This window comes from Phaseolus vulgaris, chromosome 6 (genome assembly GCF_000499845.2).
Source record: "Phaseolus vulgaris cultivar G19833 chromosome 6, P. vulgaris v2.0, whole genome shotgun sequence".
In the NCBI taxonomy this organism is placed as follows: domain Eukaryota; kingdom Viridiplantae; phylum Streptophyta; class Magnoliopsida; order Fabales; family Fabaceae; genus Phaseolus; species Phaseolus vulgaris.
In genome coordinates this window covers 13539490-13560826 of record NC_023754.2, presented here as the reverse complement: position 1 = coordinate 13560826, position 21337 = coordinate 13539490, and the positions used below count along the sequence as shown (strand labels likewise).

Here is a 21337-nt window from a genome sequence, read left to right as displayed (position 1 = left end):
GCTTCTCTTTTGTTTTGGCAAAGCACAATAGAGGAACATAACTTTGTGCCTTAATTAGAAACCAAGTCATCTTTCAACACACGCACTTGAATTTAAATTTATTTTTATTTTCTAAAAATGTATTTGTTTGCTATGAAATGGAATTTTAGATATGATAATATGGTAATCATATAAATTCAAAAACAAATAAGATCTTCTCTCATGATCTTGTCAATTATGGTAAACTTGGACAATTTTTGATATAAAAGCTATGATGTGCTAAATCGCTCAAGTAGTAAACTTCGACAACTTAAAAACTGTCTTTATTTATTAAAAGTTAGGAACTATAGTACAACCTGCAGGACAATATAGGAACAGAACGAGGAGGCATGACATCTCGTTGGAGGGAAGATCTACGTTCACTAGGCAGCTAAGGAAGGAAGGACCACAAAAGCTGGAAAGATTTGTTTTTAATCCTTTCACCTTGGTATGGTATGGAATGTGGAATAGGTATTTATGCAGTAAGAAGTAGGCTTTGTTTTATCTGTAACCAACTATAAATGCTATGCACTTTTTGGTATGCTTGAGTTGAGTTTGCAGAATTTTAATTCTGCTATATGATTTGTAAGCATGTTGGTTGAATTGGTGGATTTTTATAAGAGTTGAAACACTATGAAATGTCTCCTTTATAAAAGTTAGGATAAAATATATTTTGAGAAACTAATATTTTTAATTTCAGTCTATGTTCATTTGCAAACATGATGGTTGTACTGTTGGTTCTTGTGTAATGGTTGGAAAACTCCTTAAATGTCCTCTTTAATTTATTTAATTATTTGTTGACAAAAAAAATAATAATTTCAGTCTGATTGTTTTTTATTTTTTCATATTTTAATGATTGAATAATAAGACATTGCTATCGAGGATATGGGAAAGGATATTATGATTGTAAGAGTAAATCTGTGAAGGGTGATGTGAGGAGTTCATCTGAGGCATTAGAAAAGGTATGGATAAAATGATTAGAGAAAGTCTGAATACAAAAACAATGCATAGGACCACAAAATGGAGAAGAATGTTAAATATGTTCAAAGGGACATACATTGGGAGTGAATGGTGCGAGGAGTCTCGTAAGGTTAAGCAAGAAATCTTTGAGAAATTTACAGGGTTGTTAGCAAAAGCAGAAAAATAGTAATATTAGATTGGATAATATAGAGAGTTCCCTAACATGTGCGTAAAGGACAATTAGATGTTGACAGATGTAATTAATGAGGATGAAATTAAGGAAGCATCATTATGTGATGGCCAGAAAAGCTTGATTCAATTTCAACTTTTTCCAGAAAAATTGGAATAAGATAAAGTTGGATGTAATAAGAGTAATAAATTGTGTTTCACTCTCTTGAAAGATGGCGTAAGGGTACCAATGCCTCATTTATATGTCTTATTCCTAAGATTGATAATCTGCATAAATTGGAAAAGTTTAGACCTATTTCACTCATAAGATGCATTTACAAAAATTTTGCAGCTGAATGGTGCAGCAAAAGGGAGTAAGTTTGCTTTGTGTAATGAAGTGGAGTAGGCAAATTTCGCTGTGGCAGATTCTTTTGTGGTATCAGGATCTCTCACGGTCACTCTGGTGAAGTGTGGCAGCAGGCCTATATGCTGAGTGATGCATATAGTGATTGGTTTTTGTGTTTGGTTGATGGTTTCTTGTGAACGCAGTTGCTGGTGTAGTTTTTAAAAATGTTTTTTTTTTCTGTTTTTTTTTTAAAGTTTTGCTGCCCTCTTTTGATCTCTTTGACTTTTTATATACGGGTGGGGACAGTGTCTCATTTTATTCATATTTAGTATTTGCTGATAAAAAAAAAAAGAATAAAGTAGTGTCTAAAATTCTAAAGAGTTGCTAAAGTAGTGGGTAGAGGATTTCTAGATAGTGTTGTAGCGGCAAATGGCAAATGAAGTTATAGTAGAAGGAAAAAGGAAGAATGTATAATTGTTAAATTAGATCTTGAGAAGAATTATGGTTTAGAGAATTGAGATTTTCTATTTTATACGTTGAAAAGGTTAGGATTTGGGACGAAGTGGATCAAATGGATTAAAGTTTGTCCGAAATCATCAAGAGTGGAGATTGGTAACAAATAGCATTTTAAGACTTTTTTTCTCTGTGGTCCTTCTACTAAACTATTTGTGTTATACCATATATGTCACTATAACCTCTGGTTCAGTTTCCTGGTCTAGATATCTGTCATAATATGTAGGTGTAACTGGAAAATAAAAGGATCATCAACTATGGCTACAATACTTGCAGGGGCTGACAATGATAATGAAGTTAGCTATATTAATACAGACTACACCAGTTCGCAATCTGAAGGCAATACCAATTTGGAACTTTGTATTCATATGCCTATGTTAAGAGTAAGCATGGAAAAGTAATCATTGTAAGAATGTTCAACTGAGACCTACCAACATTATTTACGACACACACAGTACAAGAAATATTGCCTAAGGTCAGCAAGATAAATTGAAATAGGATTGGAATTGATGGTTTTTTTGTATAGGATATACTCGGGTGTGTGTCATATCTTGGTAAGGTAGCACAATTCTCAATATGTACTAGTTCAGATTTTTTTCTTCAATGTGGATTGAGCACTACAATTTGGAGGGGTGGTATAGACTAATTGTGAAATTTTGGTTGTAAGAATTACTTTTTTTGTCTGATTATTTTTCATATATATATGAGTTGAAGTATTTTTTTTCTTAAGATTAATTCATTATTTTTTATTGATAAAAAAAAATATAATACGGTATTCATAACAATGCAGAGGGAAGTGGGTTCTTTAAAATGCAAGTTGAAAAACCTAATAAGTGAGAAAGCTTTGTGGATTGTTGTTCTCTGAATGTAGAATGCAGAAAACAGGAACAAATTCGTGCGTTACGGGTTTGAAAAGTTTTTTCTTTTTAAACAGATAATCTCAATCCTTATAAAAAAACTCAAAAACCAATTATAAGGTCGGATTATCAGAATCGAAAAAGTTTCGAACCGGAAAGTTAGTCACGGTAAAACAATCGGATCATCATTAGTAGTATATTAAAGATCTCAACAAAGAGAATGGAGACTCAAAATTAATTTTGTCATATTTTATTGCATTTAAATTTTACAAGTTAAATTGTGGATTACTATTAGAAAAGACATAAGTACGAATTAAATAAAGGTTTATTTTCTAGTGATGTTTCAAGGCGTAACTTAGTAAGATAATCATAAAGAGGGTGGTATAAAATATTATGCAAATATATATGATGCGTATCATATGAATAAAAATATATATAAATAATCACTAAAAAAAATATTAAATAACAATTAGAGAAAAAAAAATAACTAATCACTGTATTAACTAAATTAGATATTAATTTAAAGATTAAAAAATTATTTATATCTAAAAAGTTGTTTATTATTAATAAAAATTTATAAAATGATTTCTAAATTGGTATCTAAATTAGCTATCTAGATTTTAACTATTAATATTTTATATTCTAAATTAGTCTCTAAAAAACTAATAGAAATTAATTTAGAATATAAAGTAGTAATTACTTAAAACTTTGGTAGCTAATGATTAAATATTATATTGAAGTGGAGATATAACTAAAGTTTTTATATTTTTTATGATCTAATAACTTATTAATCTATTGATAAAATTTGATTTTATATGTATCCGAGTTATATTCTAAATGTCTTCTACTAAGTATTTACACTATTAAAGTATTTTATAAAAAATAAGAAATATCTTATATGAAAAAGTTATGAAAGTGTAAAAATTCCCTTTTGATTCATTTTAGCTTAGCTATCCAAATAAATTGATAGCAAATTGTAATTGATTTGATTTTAGTTACTAAATTAGTACAAATTAATTATTGATTTAATTTTCATCGTTAATTTACATTGATTTAGTGACTAAAATTAAATTTATCACGAAATACATATCATTATAAATTATTTATAGCGATCGATTTGATTTCAATCGGTAAATCTTTAGAACCAGCGATTGAATTTGAATTTTGTTGCTAATTTTCACTTCTTTAGCAATAAAAATTAAATTTCTGATTAAATAAAAATATATATTTACAAATTAGTAAGCAATTTGTTCTTGAGCACTAAATCCTTACAGATCATTGACCAAATTTGGTTTTCAATTTATTTACATTAATTTAACGATCAAAATTCAATTGGTCATTCATTAAATACAAATATATTATTACAAATTAGTGATCGATTTAGTAGTTAAATTATAATTATTTTATTATTATGATTATAATTATTCTTTATTATTATAGATTTTATTTTTATTTTAATTATTATTATTATTTTTATTATTAAGATTTTTTTAATATAATAATAATATTAATTGTAATAATAATAATAATAATAATAAATACTAATAATTATTATTATTATTGTTTTAATGAAGAAGATAATAATAGTAATACACATATAATAATAATTATAATAATGATAATGATCATATTATTATTATAGAATTTTTGGAGTAGTGATTGTAAGTTGTATTTATAGTAAAAAACCTGAGTTCAAATCCATATGACATATTATTAATATTAATAATATTAACATTTTAGGTGATGAGAAATAATAATCGTGTGTATCTTAAACCCTTTACAAAGAAAACCAAATTAATCTACATTAGCAAATAACATGGTCAAAGTGCAGATTTTCCAACTAAGATACAAAGAAAAAATTCCCCACCAAACAAATTACCAAAAAAAAACAGAATCTAATTACTTATTAATCTATTGATAAAATCTGATTTTATATGTATCCAAGTTATATTCTAAATATCTTGTACTAAGTGGTTACACTACGCAAAGTATTTCATATCAATTAAGAAACATCTTATACAAAACTTTCATAGAATTTCCTTTTCGATTCATTCCATAAACTTTAAAAAGAATGTGTAATAATATTCTGACATTAGTTTTAAGCAAAGAATGAGTAGAACTTCATTGGTATTCAACGAATTTAGAAAAACTGACGGAATAAGCAATGAATAACCTTTGTAGGGAGAAAAAGGAAAAAATGTTATGAAAAAGTGATAAATATAAGATAGTTATAGCTCTTTCAAATAAGGGAACTTCCAAAGTTTTATCCAAGCCTAAGAAGATTCTCTATTTCCCTATAAACAGGTTTTGTTTATCTTTTTCTTTCACCCCCAAGTTTGGTTTTCTTCTTCCTCTCCTCATTCAGGTACTTTTTTATGTATTTAAAAATCTTCTAAAGTTGTCATTTGAATCATTTTAAATCATTATAATGAATTCATTTCAGCATCAAACAATAATTAAGATGAATCCATGTTTATTTCAGGCACTTTGAAAGTAGAAGTCATTCACTCCAGGTACTTGTTCTCTTTTCTCTATTATTAAATTCATGAAATTTACCTTTGGTTATTATTTTAAATTTTAATGGTTAAGACTTTTCCTTCTAATTCATTTATCAAATTCCATCTTTCCCAATTCCTGAGTCATATGTTTGTATGCTTTTAGTAGTTTTGAAAATGCATGCAATTTAAATATTGCTTGAAGTATTTTATTTAATCAAGTTTATTGTTGAAACTTTACACAATCAAATAACATCACATTTTATTACAATTTAAACGAAAAACTAATCTGTTCAAATTTTCACGATGCAAAAATTTACACTGTCTAGAATATTATATTTATCACTTATTCTAGATACAACTTTTTCTTTAACCTTAACTCAAAAAGTTTTCTTATTTTTTGTATTATATTTTGTTCTTATATCAACACACCATTTAACACCTATATATCCTCAATGATAATAAATTGACCATTTTCCTTCTTTTCGTAGTACCTATACCAAAATCGTTAGTATAGTTTAAATTTCTCCCACTACAAAATAAAAATGAACATTAAAAATCTTGGATTTTTATTGGTGAAAATTAAGTTCACATAAATCATAATATTTTAACACTTGTAATCAGATTTGAGATATATCTAAAGTTTCTATTTCAAATCATAATAACATTTACAACATATAAATAAAATTAGAATTATTTAGATCAATAGCAGTTTAAATAAATAATAAAAAAAATTAACATTTATTAGACCAAAAAATAATTTAAATAAATATTAAAAATAAATAATTTCAAAAATTAAAGTATTAAAATAAAAAATATATATATTATTAATTAGATTAATACTAACTTAAATATACATTCAAAAAATTATATTAAAATTTACCAGACCTATACTAAATTAAAAAAATATTAAAATTAAAATTAAATTAATATAAACGAAGTTAATATTAATCACTTAATTTAAATAATATAAATACTAAAAATAAACATACTTAATGTTAGTTAACTCAACGTTGATTTAAATAAATATTAAAAGTAAATTAAATTAATATTTTTTTTTAATAAATTCATGTGAGACGTCATTATGAAATATGACATCTTAATTAGGCGGCCAGTCTAGACCTCAACAATCATTTGTCTTCACGTGAAAGAATCCATTAAATAGAAAAAGAAAACAAGCAAACATGGGGGACTATACCAAACACATGCAAAGGAATACAAAACAACTCCCTAGAACCTAGGCAAGCTTATGAACATAGTGATTTTTTTTATCAACAAAAAACAAATAAATAAGAGGTATTTCAGAGATACATCAACTCTTATATAATCACGCTCCCTTCTAACCTCTTTATCCAAACTTACAGACATGAATCCTAACCATTGACCCAAACATGAACCATAAAAAAATAAGTCATACAAACCCCTCTACTCATCAAAAAACCACCTAGTAATTTTTTACCAATCTCATTAACATAGTGATTACCCTCCTTAATATTATGTGAGACTTTAAACTTAATTCTTTTACAGAAAAACAAACATTTACTTGATCAACTACGTATAGTCCAAGGAACAAGATGCAAGTGCATATAAGAGAAAGCAAGACATATTAAGGCAGAGTCACCTTCCAACCATAAACAATAATATCTATCCCGTTGAGCTTGTTCAATAGCAATGATAGCTCCCATGAATTCAACAAAAATAGATGTCAAGGAAGGAAAAAAAATTCATCAACAAACCCTCTCATAGTACCTCTAGAAATTCCAATACCTATAATAAGACCCAATAAACCCTTGACAGCACAATCAACATTGACTTTAATTTAGCCTTATAAATATTAATTTCTTGCTAAAATTTGAGGTGATTTTTCATCGTCCAAATCATCAAGAGTGAGAAAGTAATAGTTGCAAGTCTAATAGGTTTAAATAAAGGACTTATCGAAGATTAATAACTACACCAAAACTAATTTAAATAAAAATTATCGTTAACAAATATATAAATATTAAAAATAAAATACATTAGTTAGATCAACATTAATTTAAATATATATTTAAAATAAATAACATTAAAATAACATTAATTTAAATGAATATTAAAATTAAATAAAAATTAGTATCAATTTAATCAATATTAACTTAAAAAATATTAAAAAATTATATAACTTTTTATAACATTAACATAAATAAATATAAATATATATATATATATATATATATATATTTGATATTATCCTTAATATTCTTCTCCTAATATCTTATTCTCTTCTTTCTTTGACTTTTGTATTTCTACCTTCTTAGGAATACAAGATAATAAAAGATAATAATTTTCAGTTATTACTTTTCATTACATACATTAAATATATATAAATAAATTCATTACATACATTGAATATATATACATAAATGGGTAAAATAATCTCATAATTCTACCATCCTTAATCTTAATAAAATAGTTTTCCTCAAATTATGGGATTTACAATCTAAAATAAAGATAAAATATACAAATTGAAGCTCCAATAAATATAAAAATTTAAAACTAATCTAGCATAATCATAAGAAGTTTTCTAAAATAATTCAAAACTCCCCTCAAGCTGGTGAATAAGTTTTTCCATTCTTAACTTCGATATAACTATATCAAAGTTATTGTTGTTCAAATCCTTGGCAAGATATATGCAAATCATGTCATTATATCAAACTTCTCTTTAATAAAATGTTTATCCACTATATTGTACTGGATTATGAGTTATGCTAATTGCAGGTTTGTTATCACAATATAACTTCATAGGCCCATCTCATTTTATCTTCTAAGTCTTTCAATATAGTTTTTAGCCATAATAGCTCACATATCCCTTGAGTGCATGAAATTCTACGTTAGCACTACACCTAGCTACCGCACTTTGCTTTTTAATTTTCCAATACCAAGTTTTCACCAAGAAAAGTGCAATAACCAATAGGCGAATTTCTTTTCCTGATGTCTCTTTCAAATACTGGACAATCCTAAGAGCAACTTGTAAATGTGTTTCCTTTGTTGATGCATAAACTGACTTACTAAACTCACAACAAAAGCAATATCAGATTTAGTTGAGATAAATAAATAAGTGTTCCTACAAGACTTTGATATATTTACCAAATTTGCATTTACCAAATTTGCATTTAGACCAACTAGTATGTTTACTAGTTTGTTGGCCATTTTACCTGTTTTTTACAATAACCCAGTAATATACTTTTGTTGAGATATAAAAATCTCTTTCTTAGAGTGAAAAACTTCAATTCTTAAAAAATATTTTAATTTTGCCAAGGCCTTAATTTCAAACTCTTTGGCCAGACATTGACTCAATCTTTGTTGTTTCTATTCATCATTACTCTATTTATATTATCAATAATCGCAACAAAATCATCAACATAAACTAACAAAAATTTTATCCCCCCTAAATCAAAATGTTTAAACAACAAAGTGTGGTCTCCTTGACTATGTTTATATTATCATGACTTTGGTGAACCTCCCAACCATGATCTAGGTTATGGTTTCAACCCATACAACGCCTTATTTAGTTTGCATGTTTTGTTTGACTCAATCATCCTTGTATACTGAAGTGGTACCTTTATGTATATTTCTCCAAGATCCCCATGTAGAAAAAAAAATTGTTAGAATATATGGCCTTAAACGAGAGGGGGGTGAATTGTTTAAGAAAGATTTTCGTAAACTTTTAAGCCTAGAATGAAAATACTTCAAGAAAACCTTGATTAAGAATTCAGTTTTTCAAAACATAAAGCAAAAGCACAAGACTGGAAAAACAATTGGTTGTTTTACCGAAACAATCGGTTGTTTATACCAGTTATCAAATGACAAAACTGAATTTAAAGAGATAGGGATAGAGAGATTGTACACAGTTGTTTATACTGGTTCACTCCAAATCCAGAGCTACATCCAGTCTTCTCAAAAACCCTGAGGAAATCCACTAAGCAATCACACCTTGATCACTTACACAATAACCAAGAGAATGACCTTGAACACCTCAAGAAACACACTCTCTTTGGTCAACACACCTACACCAAGATTGCTGATCTTGATCCCCTCAAGAACACACAACCAATCTTAGCAAACACAGAAACGAAACTTGTCTTTACAGAGAGTACAAGGATTACACTTGTTACAGAAGATAATCTGAAATTAATACAAGCAGAATCATATTCCACAACTTTGATCAATCACACACTCTTAGCAATCTCAACTCTTTGAAAAACTCAAAAACTCTTAGCAAAAACTTATCAAAGATTGATTGTCAAATCTGTTTTTCTGAATTTATTCAAAGATGTAGTTTGTTATCAAATCTTAACAAACTCTTAAATTGCATTAAAAGATTGGTCAAAGCATTTAATGACTGGAGCGTAAGCAGTTAAAACATTTAAAGCTCAGTCAAAGATAAAACAGTTTTTCTGTTATGGTCCCAAAACAAACAATCGGTTGTTTCCTCGAATCAATCGGTTGTTTTGGTACTTAACAGTTCAACCATTTTTAAAAACAGTTTTCAATCTTTTTCTCAAAACACCTAAGTATAAACAATCGGTTGTTTCGACAAAACAATCAGTTGTTTTAACTTAGTTTGAAAACATTTTACTTTCACAAAGATTAAGATGCTTATGCTTTAGATTTAATCAAAGGGTGGATTACAACATTTAAACTACCCCAGAACTAAGCTAAACCAGCACAACAACATCAAGCACAACAAAGGCTTCAACATCCTTCAAAGGATTTGGATTCTTCAAAGCTTGAACACCACTTGGTTCAATAATTTTTACATCAAATTTCAGCATATTCTAGTGATGATTTGTTGTCAAGAATAAAATAACTCTAACCGCGTTCATTTTTGCAATTGGTGCAAAAGTCTTCAATTCATTACATATGTTTGAGTGAATCTTTTTGCTACTAGCCTAGCCTTGTACCTTTCAATAGTTCCATTGGCCTTGTATTTTATCATATAAATCCACTTGCATCCAACCTGTTTTCTACCAAGTGGTAGAGTGACTAGTTTCCAAGTGTTATTCTTCTTCAATGCCTCCATTTCCAAATTCATTGTTTGTTTTCATTTTTTTTCAATTAGTGTCTTAGATACAAAAGAATGTATAGTTGTAGTGTTTAGACTTGTGAGAAAGGTTTTATGTGAAGGAGATAATTTTTTCAAAAGATAGATAATTTGCTAAAGGAGATAATTCTGTTTATTGCTCTCTAGTTCTCCAAATTATTATTTTTTTACCAACTAAAAATTAAAATGAATTAAAGGGATACTTTAGGGGTATCCCAACCCGTATACAACGCTAAAAAAGATTACGACATAACAACTATCCTAACATCCCTCCAAAAAAACAGGATCACTAAAAACCAACCTCTGCTTCATAAAGAACTTCCCCAAACTACAAACTACCCCTGCATTCTTAAAGAGAGAAGACTAGATCATTAACCACTTCCCCCACAACAGATAAGTACATTCTTTATGACTTCACAATACCTACGTACAAAGGGAGAAAAACAAAAGTGGTACAAACCCCATAAACATTTGGTACCTACGGCCTCAGCATCATTGCAGGGAAGTTCTCCAACTTATCTTCTCATGTTGTTGTGTGAAGTTCTCATTTAATACATCTTTTCGTGTCTTCCTAGGTAATTTTGGTTCTGTCCACCTGAGTAAGATATTGAAACAAATATAGCTAGTAGTAGCTAAAGCTTTTCCATTTTGCATTAGATCTCCCAACAAATGAGAGCAATTCATATGTTGTTAATAACTCATACGTAGAGATACTCCAATATATCGTGTAATTTAGTTGATACATTATCACTTAGCATATATCATATATGTAACAAATTAGAATATGCCAAGTGTAACTTAAATTTAGTATCATTAATTCTTAATCAGAATATAACAAAACATTTATAGCAACAAACACTTAAAAAAAATCATTAAATAAAAACTAATTTAAAAAACTAAAATAATTAATTACTATTTAACTAAAATAAAGATCATTTTATAAATTAAAAAAGTATTGGTATCTAAAGTAATTTCTATTATTAATAAAAAAATTAGAAAATAGTTTCTAAATTGACATCTAACCATTAGCTACCAATATTTTAGCAGCTAATTACTACTTCATATTCTAAATTAGTCTTTATTAGTTTTTTATAAACTAATTTAAAAATAAAAATATTAGTATCTAAAATCTTGGTAGCTAATTTAGATACCAGTTTATAATTTTTTTTATACATTTTTATTAATAATAAAAACTACTTTAGATACTGATAACTTTTTATGGCAAGTGCATTGCGTTATCAGGAATAATAATTTGTTCCTAAGGACGGATATAGATCCACAAGGAACAATTGAATTATCAAGTACAATATTCACTAAATATAAACAGAAACAATAAAAAGTTGAATAATGACAAGAATTAACAAGAAAACAAATAAAAAAAGTAATTGCTTCAATTGGAAAAATAGGGATTGAGTTTCTTTTGTCTCACTCTTATGTATTTGATTAGCATGTTAACATTATGTTCTTTGATTGAAATTGATGTCAGTATAAAAGTCATTTATATCGATTTCTCGCATAAAAAATTCTTAAGAATGTTCCCTAAATATCGATCTCTCGCATATATATATATATATATATATATATATAAGAAAAACATAAGATCAAGCTCAGACGTTAATAACAATTAACATTTCAAGTTTATTCCTAACATTCAAATATGTTAAGTATTATTGTTTAGCTCAGAACCCTAAAAATACTTCCTAGTCAGATTTAAGATCCTCAAACATGTCACAAATATTTAAAAGCAAAACAACAATACCAATAATCAATGAAGAACAAAATATTATATCATAGTTAAATATCACCTCAATACATAAGAGTTTGAACAAATTACTCCCAATCCCAAATGGTAGAATTAGTCACGTATACTTCTAACACATTCCATTTTCCCAATTTGTTACAATTCACTCAATGGTGTTTTCCTATCAATCTGGCACCCTAAGGTTGAACCTCTAGCCCCTTATTTAACCTAATTTTCTAGGGCACTCTCGCTTCGCTACTGAGTTGGACTTTTTTGCTCTTTTTGTGCGTTCTTGGCCTTCCAACTTTCTCCTTTTAGATCATCTTATTAGGAATTTAGCTTCCTGTTTTTTTGCTGGAAGATCTAGAAGATTCATTGTGATGCAAGATCCTTTTTATGCAGCGCTTGAGGGGAATGTCAGGAATTGGTCAATCTACAAGTGAAGACTCTGTTTTTTGGTCAATCTACAAGTGTAAACTGGAAGACTTGGTTTAACTCCTCTTGGTTATGAACTTCTTAGGCTAAGTACCTGTTTTAGGTGTAGAATGAAGTCGTCCTTGTTAGGCAGCTTTAGGAAGGGAAGTGTTGCCCGTTCTAGATTAATTGTAAACGGGTTGAGATACCCCTGAAGTATCTCCTTTTAATTAAATTAATTCTTTGCTGACAAAAAAAATTATTCTCTTTAAGCCAATCATCTCCATTCTTCCATATAAACATGAAATTAACACCAAAATTGGGAATAAAATGTTCTCATTCAAAATAAAGATCATAAAAAATGTAAAAATGTATAAATTCATAAATTAAGGATTATTTAATATGTAGTTTAACAATTAATACCCATAAGTGCCTATATTGTAATATGAAATATTACTGAAATTAGGCACTTATCAAATACCAATAATTTTTTAGTCTCTAAAATAATGTCTAATTTAGTCAATATAGTGACTAAGTATTTTTTTGTCTCTAAATTTGGTTGCTATTTAGTGATTTTCTTGTAGTGATAATAATGTATTCTCACATAAAGATGTAGACAAACATTGTTCAACTTATAAATAAAACTGTTTCAAAAATATGAACTAGTTGCATTGTAGGATATTCATTTTCGTATGCTTATGAAGCAATCTTTTTACATAAGCACCAATTTGAAAAGCTTGTTTTTTAGAATTGTTTCTAACTCGTGCTTAAGCTTTTAATTATGCATTTCCAAATATTTCTCCCATCCATCCTGAATATCACATTATTTCTTTGTATCCATATGCTTCTCATAATTGACATGCATGTCTACTAGTATCTCCCAAAGACCTATGCTTTGTTTCTTCTTTTATGGGGTGAAAAGTAGCAATAGAATTTCTCATTAGAAGATCGTGGATGGCCACTAATAGTAAATTGTCCCATTAAAAGATGAAAGTTGATGGTGAATAGAAGATGTAGTTAACAATAGTTGTGTATTTGTATATAGGTTATTTATACAAAATGTGAATATGTTTCCCTACATACGGCTAGCCACTATAACCCCACCCATTTCCTGTAAACTTAGAATATTCTTAGTTTTTTTATCGGCAAATTACAAATACATAAACAAAAGAATTAGACATTAGAGATGTCATAACCCCTGTTCAAAAGTTCACTCAAAATTACATCCCAAAAACTAAAATTACATCCCAAAAACTATGTATATGAATATAATTTTTTTATTAATAAAAAATAAATAAATTAAAAAAGACACTTCTAAGGTGTCCAACCCTTATACAAAATTCAAGAGGAGCTCAGCTTCAGCAACAAGCAAAAAGCCTAGATTCTTCAGCACTTCCCTTGCTTTATCATAACTAACACTATAACAGCTATTACAAAAAAACTGTAACCATCACTACTGCCAAAGCAACTAATAAAAAAACAGTTTCTTCTACACTTTTAGCAATTTACAAACGAGTTTCAAAGACATTAAGAATAGGATCTGGAGGGGGATGTTGATAGTGGTAGTTAGATGTATCTGGATCAAAGAAATGAAATTATATTTAAGAACACAATGGTGGATTGAGGAGATTTTTAGTAAAGAAAAATTAAAAAAGTGGGCATATGGGTGCATTGCAATTTTTGTAAGACTATATTTTCTTTTTTTTATTAGTGTCTATGTCCAAGGATATGTATTGATATGATTTGTAGAGCATACAAAAATGGGTAGTGATAGTATAAAGGGTAATTTCATGATTTGATAACTGGTAGGTAGGAGTTGTCATGTTTCTACCTGTTATGGAACATTAAACCAATAAAGTTGATAGTGCAGATATACTCTAATATAGATGCTCTGGCACCATTTTATCTAGTTAACCAGGTCTCACAACTAGGCAGAGTAGCTTAGAGAATTATTTTTTATGTGCAAGTAGTGAACTCACAATGTCTGCATGATCATACAAGGGCTTACAGCCTTCGTATATGCATATCAGAAAAGCCTTAGCTTGGACAGAGTGAGTAGTACGAAAACACAACACATGGTGGGGTGCTGTAAACTGTGTACAACACAAACTGTGTACATGAACTGAATTTGAGTCTACATAAAGGAAGAAAACTATAATGAAGACTGCAGTAGAAACACTACTATCATGTGTAGGGAAGATTAAGAATACATGAGGAAAGCAATTTGTGGAATTAGTACCTCAGTTTGGTTGTAGCTTGTTCAAAACAGGTTGCAAGAGTATATTTCAATGTGAGCCTATATTGATGTGGAGATAAGGAGTTAATGAGGGGTAAACTTGTTTTTGGGATGAGAACACCTTGGTTTGTTACAAGAAACTTATTAGTGGTAATATTTGAAGAGAGGTGAAAGGTTGGTTGATTGTTTTGTTTCTAGACAAACCACCTAACTGTGGAATTATTGTATATTTGTGTACAAGGGTTAGAGCAAGCATTTGTACTACTTTTTTTTATATAACTAACTAATATAAAATTGATTTTTTATTTATAAAAATATCACCATGTTTCTTTCAATACAGGTTAAATGTAAAATGATGAAATTTATGTACTCTATCATTTTTTCGCCAGTAATAACTTAAATAATCTTATTCCGTCAGCATTTTAAATACTGTTCAATTTGTTTTGTTCATGACAGGAGTACAGTTGAAGAATAATTGTTATTTAAGTCACATCCTTTCTATTTTGGCCATTATCTAAAAGAGGGTGAGCCATTTACTTCAAATTTTGCGTTGCTTCATTGAAGTTATTGCCTCCATCTATTATCCTATCCTAGGTTAAACCTGTATCAACTCCGTTGCAGCAACCAACACCAACAAAGGAAAGAAAGATCAATTGGCACATTTTTTCAGAAGATGAAAGCAGCAGTGGTTGTACATCAACTGGGCAACCTAATTTCCAACAGAAGCATTTTGGAGAATCTCAAAGCTGAACTCAAGGATCTGCAAGATCAAAAGAAAAGGGTGCAAGTAAATCTTATTTTGCACTATGAAAAACTCCAAACTCAAAGAGAGTGGCTAAAAAGAGTGGATGAGATTCTTGAACAAGGGGATAGATTCTTGAACGATTATGAAGGCAAAAGTACTTGCACAAATTTTTTGTTGCGGTACAAGGTTGGTAAACAATCAAGAAAGATGCAACAAGTTATTTCACAATTAATTGAAGAAGGAAATTCTCATCTATCTGCAGCAAGAGATTATGAGAGACCAAAATCAAGAGATGATACTATAGAAGATATTATGAAAGCCCTAAAGAACCCTAGTATCCAAGCAGTTGGAGTGTGGGGGCTGGGTGGTATAGGCACAACCCCATTAGCCAAACACATTAGAGAGAAAGCAAAAGAACAAAAATTGTTTACTGCAGTGGTTGTCATAACTGTAACTGATAAGTCAAATCAGGAGCAAGTTCAAAAGGCTATTGCAGATGAATTGGGAGTGCAGTTGACCAATGGAGAAAGTCTTGTGAAAAGAAGAAACAAATTGCGTCAGAGAATAAAAATGGAGCAAAATTGTCTCATCATAGTGGATGATACGTGGGGGGAATTGGACCCACAAGAATTTGACTTAGAGGAATTTGGAGTTCCTCCGGGTAATGAACATGCAGGGTGCAAATTATTGTTGACATCAAGAAATATGAATTTCATACAAAATTTGAAGGGTGCCTCTAAGCTTAAAGTGTTTCAATTAGAAGCATTACAAAAAGAAGAGGCTCAGATGTTGTTTCAGAAGATGGTTGGAGGTGTTGTTGAAGATCAGGAAAGTTCCATTGTAGAAGAAATTGTGAGAAGTTGTGAAGGTTCCACTTCTTTAATTTATGCCATAGCAAAAGCATTAGAAAATAAGGGCCCAGATGCCTTGATGCAGTTAAAGGAAAACACCTCACCAACAAAACTATTGTCCTTTTGTCTAGAACAAAATGAGGAACTCAAATCATTGTTGTTGCTTCTTACTATTAGGGGAAGAAGGTTTATTAACACATATAGCATCTATATAGACATGTGGGCAGGTGTATTAAAAAATCTCGAAACAACAGATTCTGCAAGAAAAAAGCGTGACTCACTGATTAGTGATCTGAAGGCCTATGGTCTTGTGGTTGAAAATGAAAAGGACTGGGTCAGAGTAGATGACTACATATGGCATACTGCTAATCGAATGGACCAGCAGGATCGAATAAGAGCTTCAATGATTTTCAGAGAATGGCCATCTGAAGAAGAGCTAAAAGATTTACACTTCTGCAACATACATCTTGTGGGTGATTTGCAAGTTCCAAAAAGGTTAAAATGTCCAAACTTAAAACATCTTTTGATAAGTAGGGAAAATCCCACAATAGATATTCCAGATTCCTTTTTTGAGGAGACTAAACTTCTGAAAGTGCTTGATTTTGTTTCCTTTAGTCGTCCAAATCTGCCAATTAGTTTTGTTTCTTTGAAGGACCTTGAAGCAATATCCATGTATCAATGCAATTTCGGAGACATTACTAAAGTTTGTGAGCTCACAAATCTACGAATGCTTGGCATCGTTGAAAGTACGATCCAACAATTGCCTGTGCAAATTAGACAGCTTCAGAAGTTGCTATTCTTGGATTTAAGAGACACACATCTCCAAGTGATTCCAGCCAATGTCCTGTCAAACTTGACAAGCTTGGAAGAATTATATTTGAGAAACTCCTTCTGTAATTGGAAGATTGAAATGTCTTCCAGTGAAAACAACGCAAGCTTGAAAGAGCTTACAGACTTGGAACATTTGGCATATATAGAAGACTTATATGTTCCAGATCCTCAGGCATGGCCTGTGGAAATGTTCTTTAGAAATCTAAGATCATACACAATTTTCATTGGTGACGGGTGGAGCCGACAACATGATGGTGATCATGAATTGAAGACATTGAAATTGAATCTCAACAGGAGGTTTCAGTCAGATGATGGAATAAAAAAGATGCTGAAAGAAGTTCAGGTTTTGCACTTGAATACACTGAGTGGTGTCCAAAATGTTCTTAATGATTTGGAGTGTGATGGGTTTCCACAACTGCAGTCTCTCTTTATTCAAAACAATGATGAACTCAAATGCATAGCCACAGGGTCAGGTAATGATCCTCTTGATGCTTTTCCGAACTTGGAGTCACTGTCTCTCAGCATTCTTATCAATTTGAAGCACATATGCTATGGTGGTCCTTTAACTGAGAAATCTTTCTTCAAACTAAGAGTCATCACAATAGAGAAATGCAGTGAAATGGAATGTCTCTTCTTAAAATCAATGATCAATGGCCTTCCTCATCTTGCTACTTTGAATGTTTCACAGTGCAAATCCATAAAGACAATTGTGCTTATTGAAGGTGCAGAGAATCCTCCCATAAAATTTCCTGAATTATGCTCTCTAACCTTACAAGGACTCCCAGCATTAATCAGTTTCTGCTCAAGTGAAGGATCCTCTGCGACTGATACACCTACACTTTTTCATGACAAGGTTTTAAAATATTTCCAGCACTGATAAGGCATTAAAGCATTAACCATATGTAATCTGTAGCTCCATTACTGCATGTATCCTCTCAACAACCCTACATTCCATTTGCACGTATATACACATATAACATATACAAGTTTGTTCATTAATTTTTATAGAAAATATTTTTTTAATCAGAAAAAACGAATAAATAAATAATAGGTATTTTAGGGATACCACAACCCGTATACAACAAACCTACCTTGCGCTCATTCCCTCTACTGTAATCTTTGCCCCTAATACATACACCTACACTCAAGATATATATCTCCTAGAGAAATTAACAGACCTCATACAAGCCATTGACTTAAGACACCAGTCTGAATATGCGCTTTGGACATAACTCATGACCAAGCCTTCAGTTGTGACAGGGCAAAGATTTCAATATGATCGATCCTACCACTTTTGAAGATCCTCCTATTCCTATAATTCCACAATTCTCCTGCAACTGCTATCCACACACAACCCAAACTTGATTTACACTTTCCTTGACCTCATTCATCCTAAAGCTTAATAAGTGTTTTTTGGCTACCTATGATGTGTCGATGCCATCCTCATCCAGTCATAGCACTTAGACCACATGAGCTAGACAATTCTACACATACAAAAAAGGTGAGACGAGGTTTCCTCTTCCTCCTCGTACATACAACAAATATTGGAAGACATACATATCCCCCTCCTTACTGATTTGCTTTAGACGCTATTTTGTCTTCCAGAACCTCCATGATGTGAGATGTGTAGATGGTTGTGCCTTTAACCTCCAAAACCCACAAACAAATCCCTCTCAGCCCCCCCCCCCCTAAGTGTCTTCATTAAGAATTTTGTATGCAGATTTAACTGTGAACACGATTGCCTCTCTGTCTTCCCAAACCCAAAAATCGTCCTTATCCACCCTTACCCTATGTTCCCCTATAATTTGCATTAGTTGATGTTCCAGATTCCGTTCACATTCAAACAAGTTCCTTCTCCATTCGATCTTCCAGGTCCACCCTGAATTTTCTGACCTTTCCCCTGCCTGCCATATAGAAGAGTCCTTGATAGAACATATGGTATAAAGTCTTGGAAAGGACTCCTTCAAAGTCATGTTGTCCACCCATCTATCCTCCCATAACCTGATCTCCCTCCCACTTTCAACCTCCCAAGAAAAGTTATCCTCAAACTTGTCTTTCCATCCGTCATAGACCAAACCTCCTTCAAATCCCTCCACCAAAGAGGATCACAACAGCTATTTCTTTGACTTCGTAGATCCCTCCAACCTCCATATTTAGAATCCACCACTTCTTTCCACAAACTTTGTTTTTCATGACCTAAGTGTCGTATCCATTTTCCTAACAGAGCAATATTAAACTGCCTTATGTCAATCATTCCTAACCCTCCCGCTTCTTTTGGCTGGCAAACCTTTTCCCACGAAGCCTACGCAATTTTCCTGCCTACTGATCCCCATCCCGACAAAAAGTTCCTCTGCAACCTCACTATATCCTTCATCACCATAACCGACGTCTTATACAAAGACAAGTAATACAGGGAGAGAGCAGATAACGCTGACTTAATCAAACAAAATCTGTCAGCCATAGAGATAAACTTACCTTTCCATTTGCTTAGTCTTTTTCTCACTCTTTCCACCACCTCTTCCCAAAACTTACTTCTTCTCTGACATCCTTCTACATGCATACCCAGATATTTAAACGGAGTCTTCATTGTTTCGCAATTAAAAATTGATGAACATTTGTAGTCTTTTTCTTGACAAAACAGAAGAGTAAGCATAAAAGCCAAACAAATACTTAAACCCTAATAGCATGACAATGAGCAGTAATTAATGATGTTGTAAAAAACTGCTAATAGTATTCATTAATGTCATATTGTTTATGCAGGTTTCTTGCCCTAATCTGGAGACAATGGTAATTTTCGAGGTTAGTGACTTGACAACAATATGGAATGAGGGGTATGATGCTGAAAATTCATTTTGGAAACTGAAAAACGTAAATATCAAATATTGTGAGAAATTGAGAACTGTTTTTCCCGTTAATCTTTCCAAAAATCTTGATAACTTGAAGATGTTAGAGGTAACAGATTGCAGTTCAATGACAAGCATTTTTACTGTGATGAGGCAAGATAGCAGAATACCAGGACTTCAAATGAGCATTCCAATGATTCAAATAAATTTAACAAATCTTCCCAAATTGGATTATGTGTGTGTTACTGAAGGATTTGAATCCTTGAAGAAAAGATTCGAGAAAGAATGGCATGCTGGCCTTCCCGGATTGTCAGCTGACGCACGTATTGAACACGAAAGAAAAATGAAAAAATATTTGGAAGAATATTTAAATATGTAGGTGCTTGAACAATACCATGAACCTTAACTTGTATTTCATTTAATTCACTCTTAACTTCAAACTAAAGTTATATATGTATGCATTTCAATTTTCTTTTTTGCTTCTTATTTTAGAATTATAAAAAAAATCTTTACATCAAAACTTTTTACAATCTCATCATGAAATAGGTTGTGTTTTATTTGAAAAATAACTATTTACCTTTGTTTTTTTTATATAATCGTGTGGATATATATATATATATATATATATATATATATATATATATATTTCAAACCATATATAGATAAATACTATGTTATATAAGAATTACAAGCCTAAAAATATCAAAATAATAATCATCATACTCCCCTTAAAGATAAATGAACTAGAAGTATCTCTATGACACACTAAATTTCTTTTTAAAAAAAAAATATATATATATATATATATATAAAAAATATTGTAATAGTAACTAATTTAGAAACTAAAAAAAATAGTTTATATAAATATCAATTTAGATACTATTTTATAAACTAAAAATTATTGGTTACTAAAAAGGTATCTATTATTAATAAAAATTATAATATAATTAGATACTATATTTTTGGTAGTTAATAATAAAAATATAAAAAAGAAGGTATTTTTTAAAGATATTTTTTAATTTCTTGTTAAGATGTAACTGGAAACCATTTTTTTAGTCACTTTTAATTTAATTTAGAAACTAATTTTTCTCTCTAAAAATAATAAAATTAGAAACTAATAATCATCATATAATTTATATACTTAAATTTTTATTCACTATTATTTAAATCAATCTATATACTAATTTTAGAGTAATTAAATTTTATAAAATTAATTTTTAATATATAAAATATTTTAAA

General features: G+C 30.1%; 1 protein-coding gene across 2 annotated transcripts; it reads left to right on the top strand.

The window, feature by feature from the left end:
• Positions 1 to 5109: 5109 nt before the first annotated feature.
• LOC137831168 (probable disease resistance protein At4g27220) lies at positions 5110 to 20543 on the top strand. Of its 2 annotated transcripts, XM_068638740.1 has the most exons (5): positions 5111 to 5227; positions 5345 to 5375; positions 15285 to 15352; positions 15450 to 18108; positions 20016 to 20543. In XM_068638740.1, exons 4-5 carry the CDS (start codon positions 15502 to 15504, stop codon positions 20475 to 20477), a joined length of 3069 nt encoding a protein of 1022 aa, XP_068494841.1. In that variant the 5' UTR covers positions 5111 to 5227; positions 5345 to 5375; positions 15285 to 15352; positions 15450 to 15501; the 3' UTR covers positions 20478 to 20543. The 2 variants fall into 2 exon arrangements, with proteins under 2 accessions (XP_068494842.1, XP_068494841.1); XM_068638741.1 differs by having other exon boundaries at positions 5110 to 5227; positions 15285 to 18108.
• The last annotated feature ends 794 nt before the right edge of the window (positions 20544 to 21337 follow it).

Excerpts from the sequence above, each read along its gene's own strand:
- LOC137831168 (XM_068638741.1), top strand. The coding sequence starts at position 15,502 with ATGAAAGCAGCAGTGGTTGTACATCAACTGGGCAACCTAATTTCCAAC. Across the intron at positions 18,109-20,015 it reads CTACACTTTTTCATGACAAG|GTTTCTTGCCCTAATCTGGA; the intron begins GTTTTAAAATAT and ends TTGTTTATGCAG.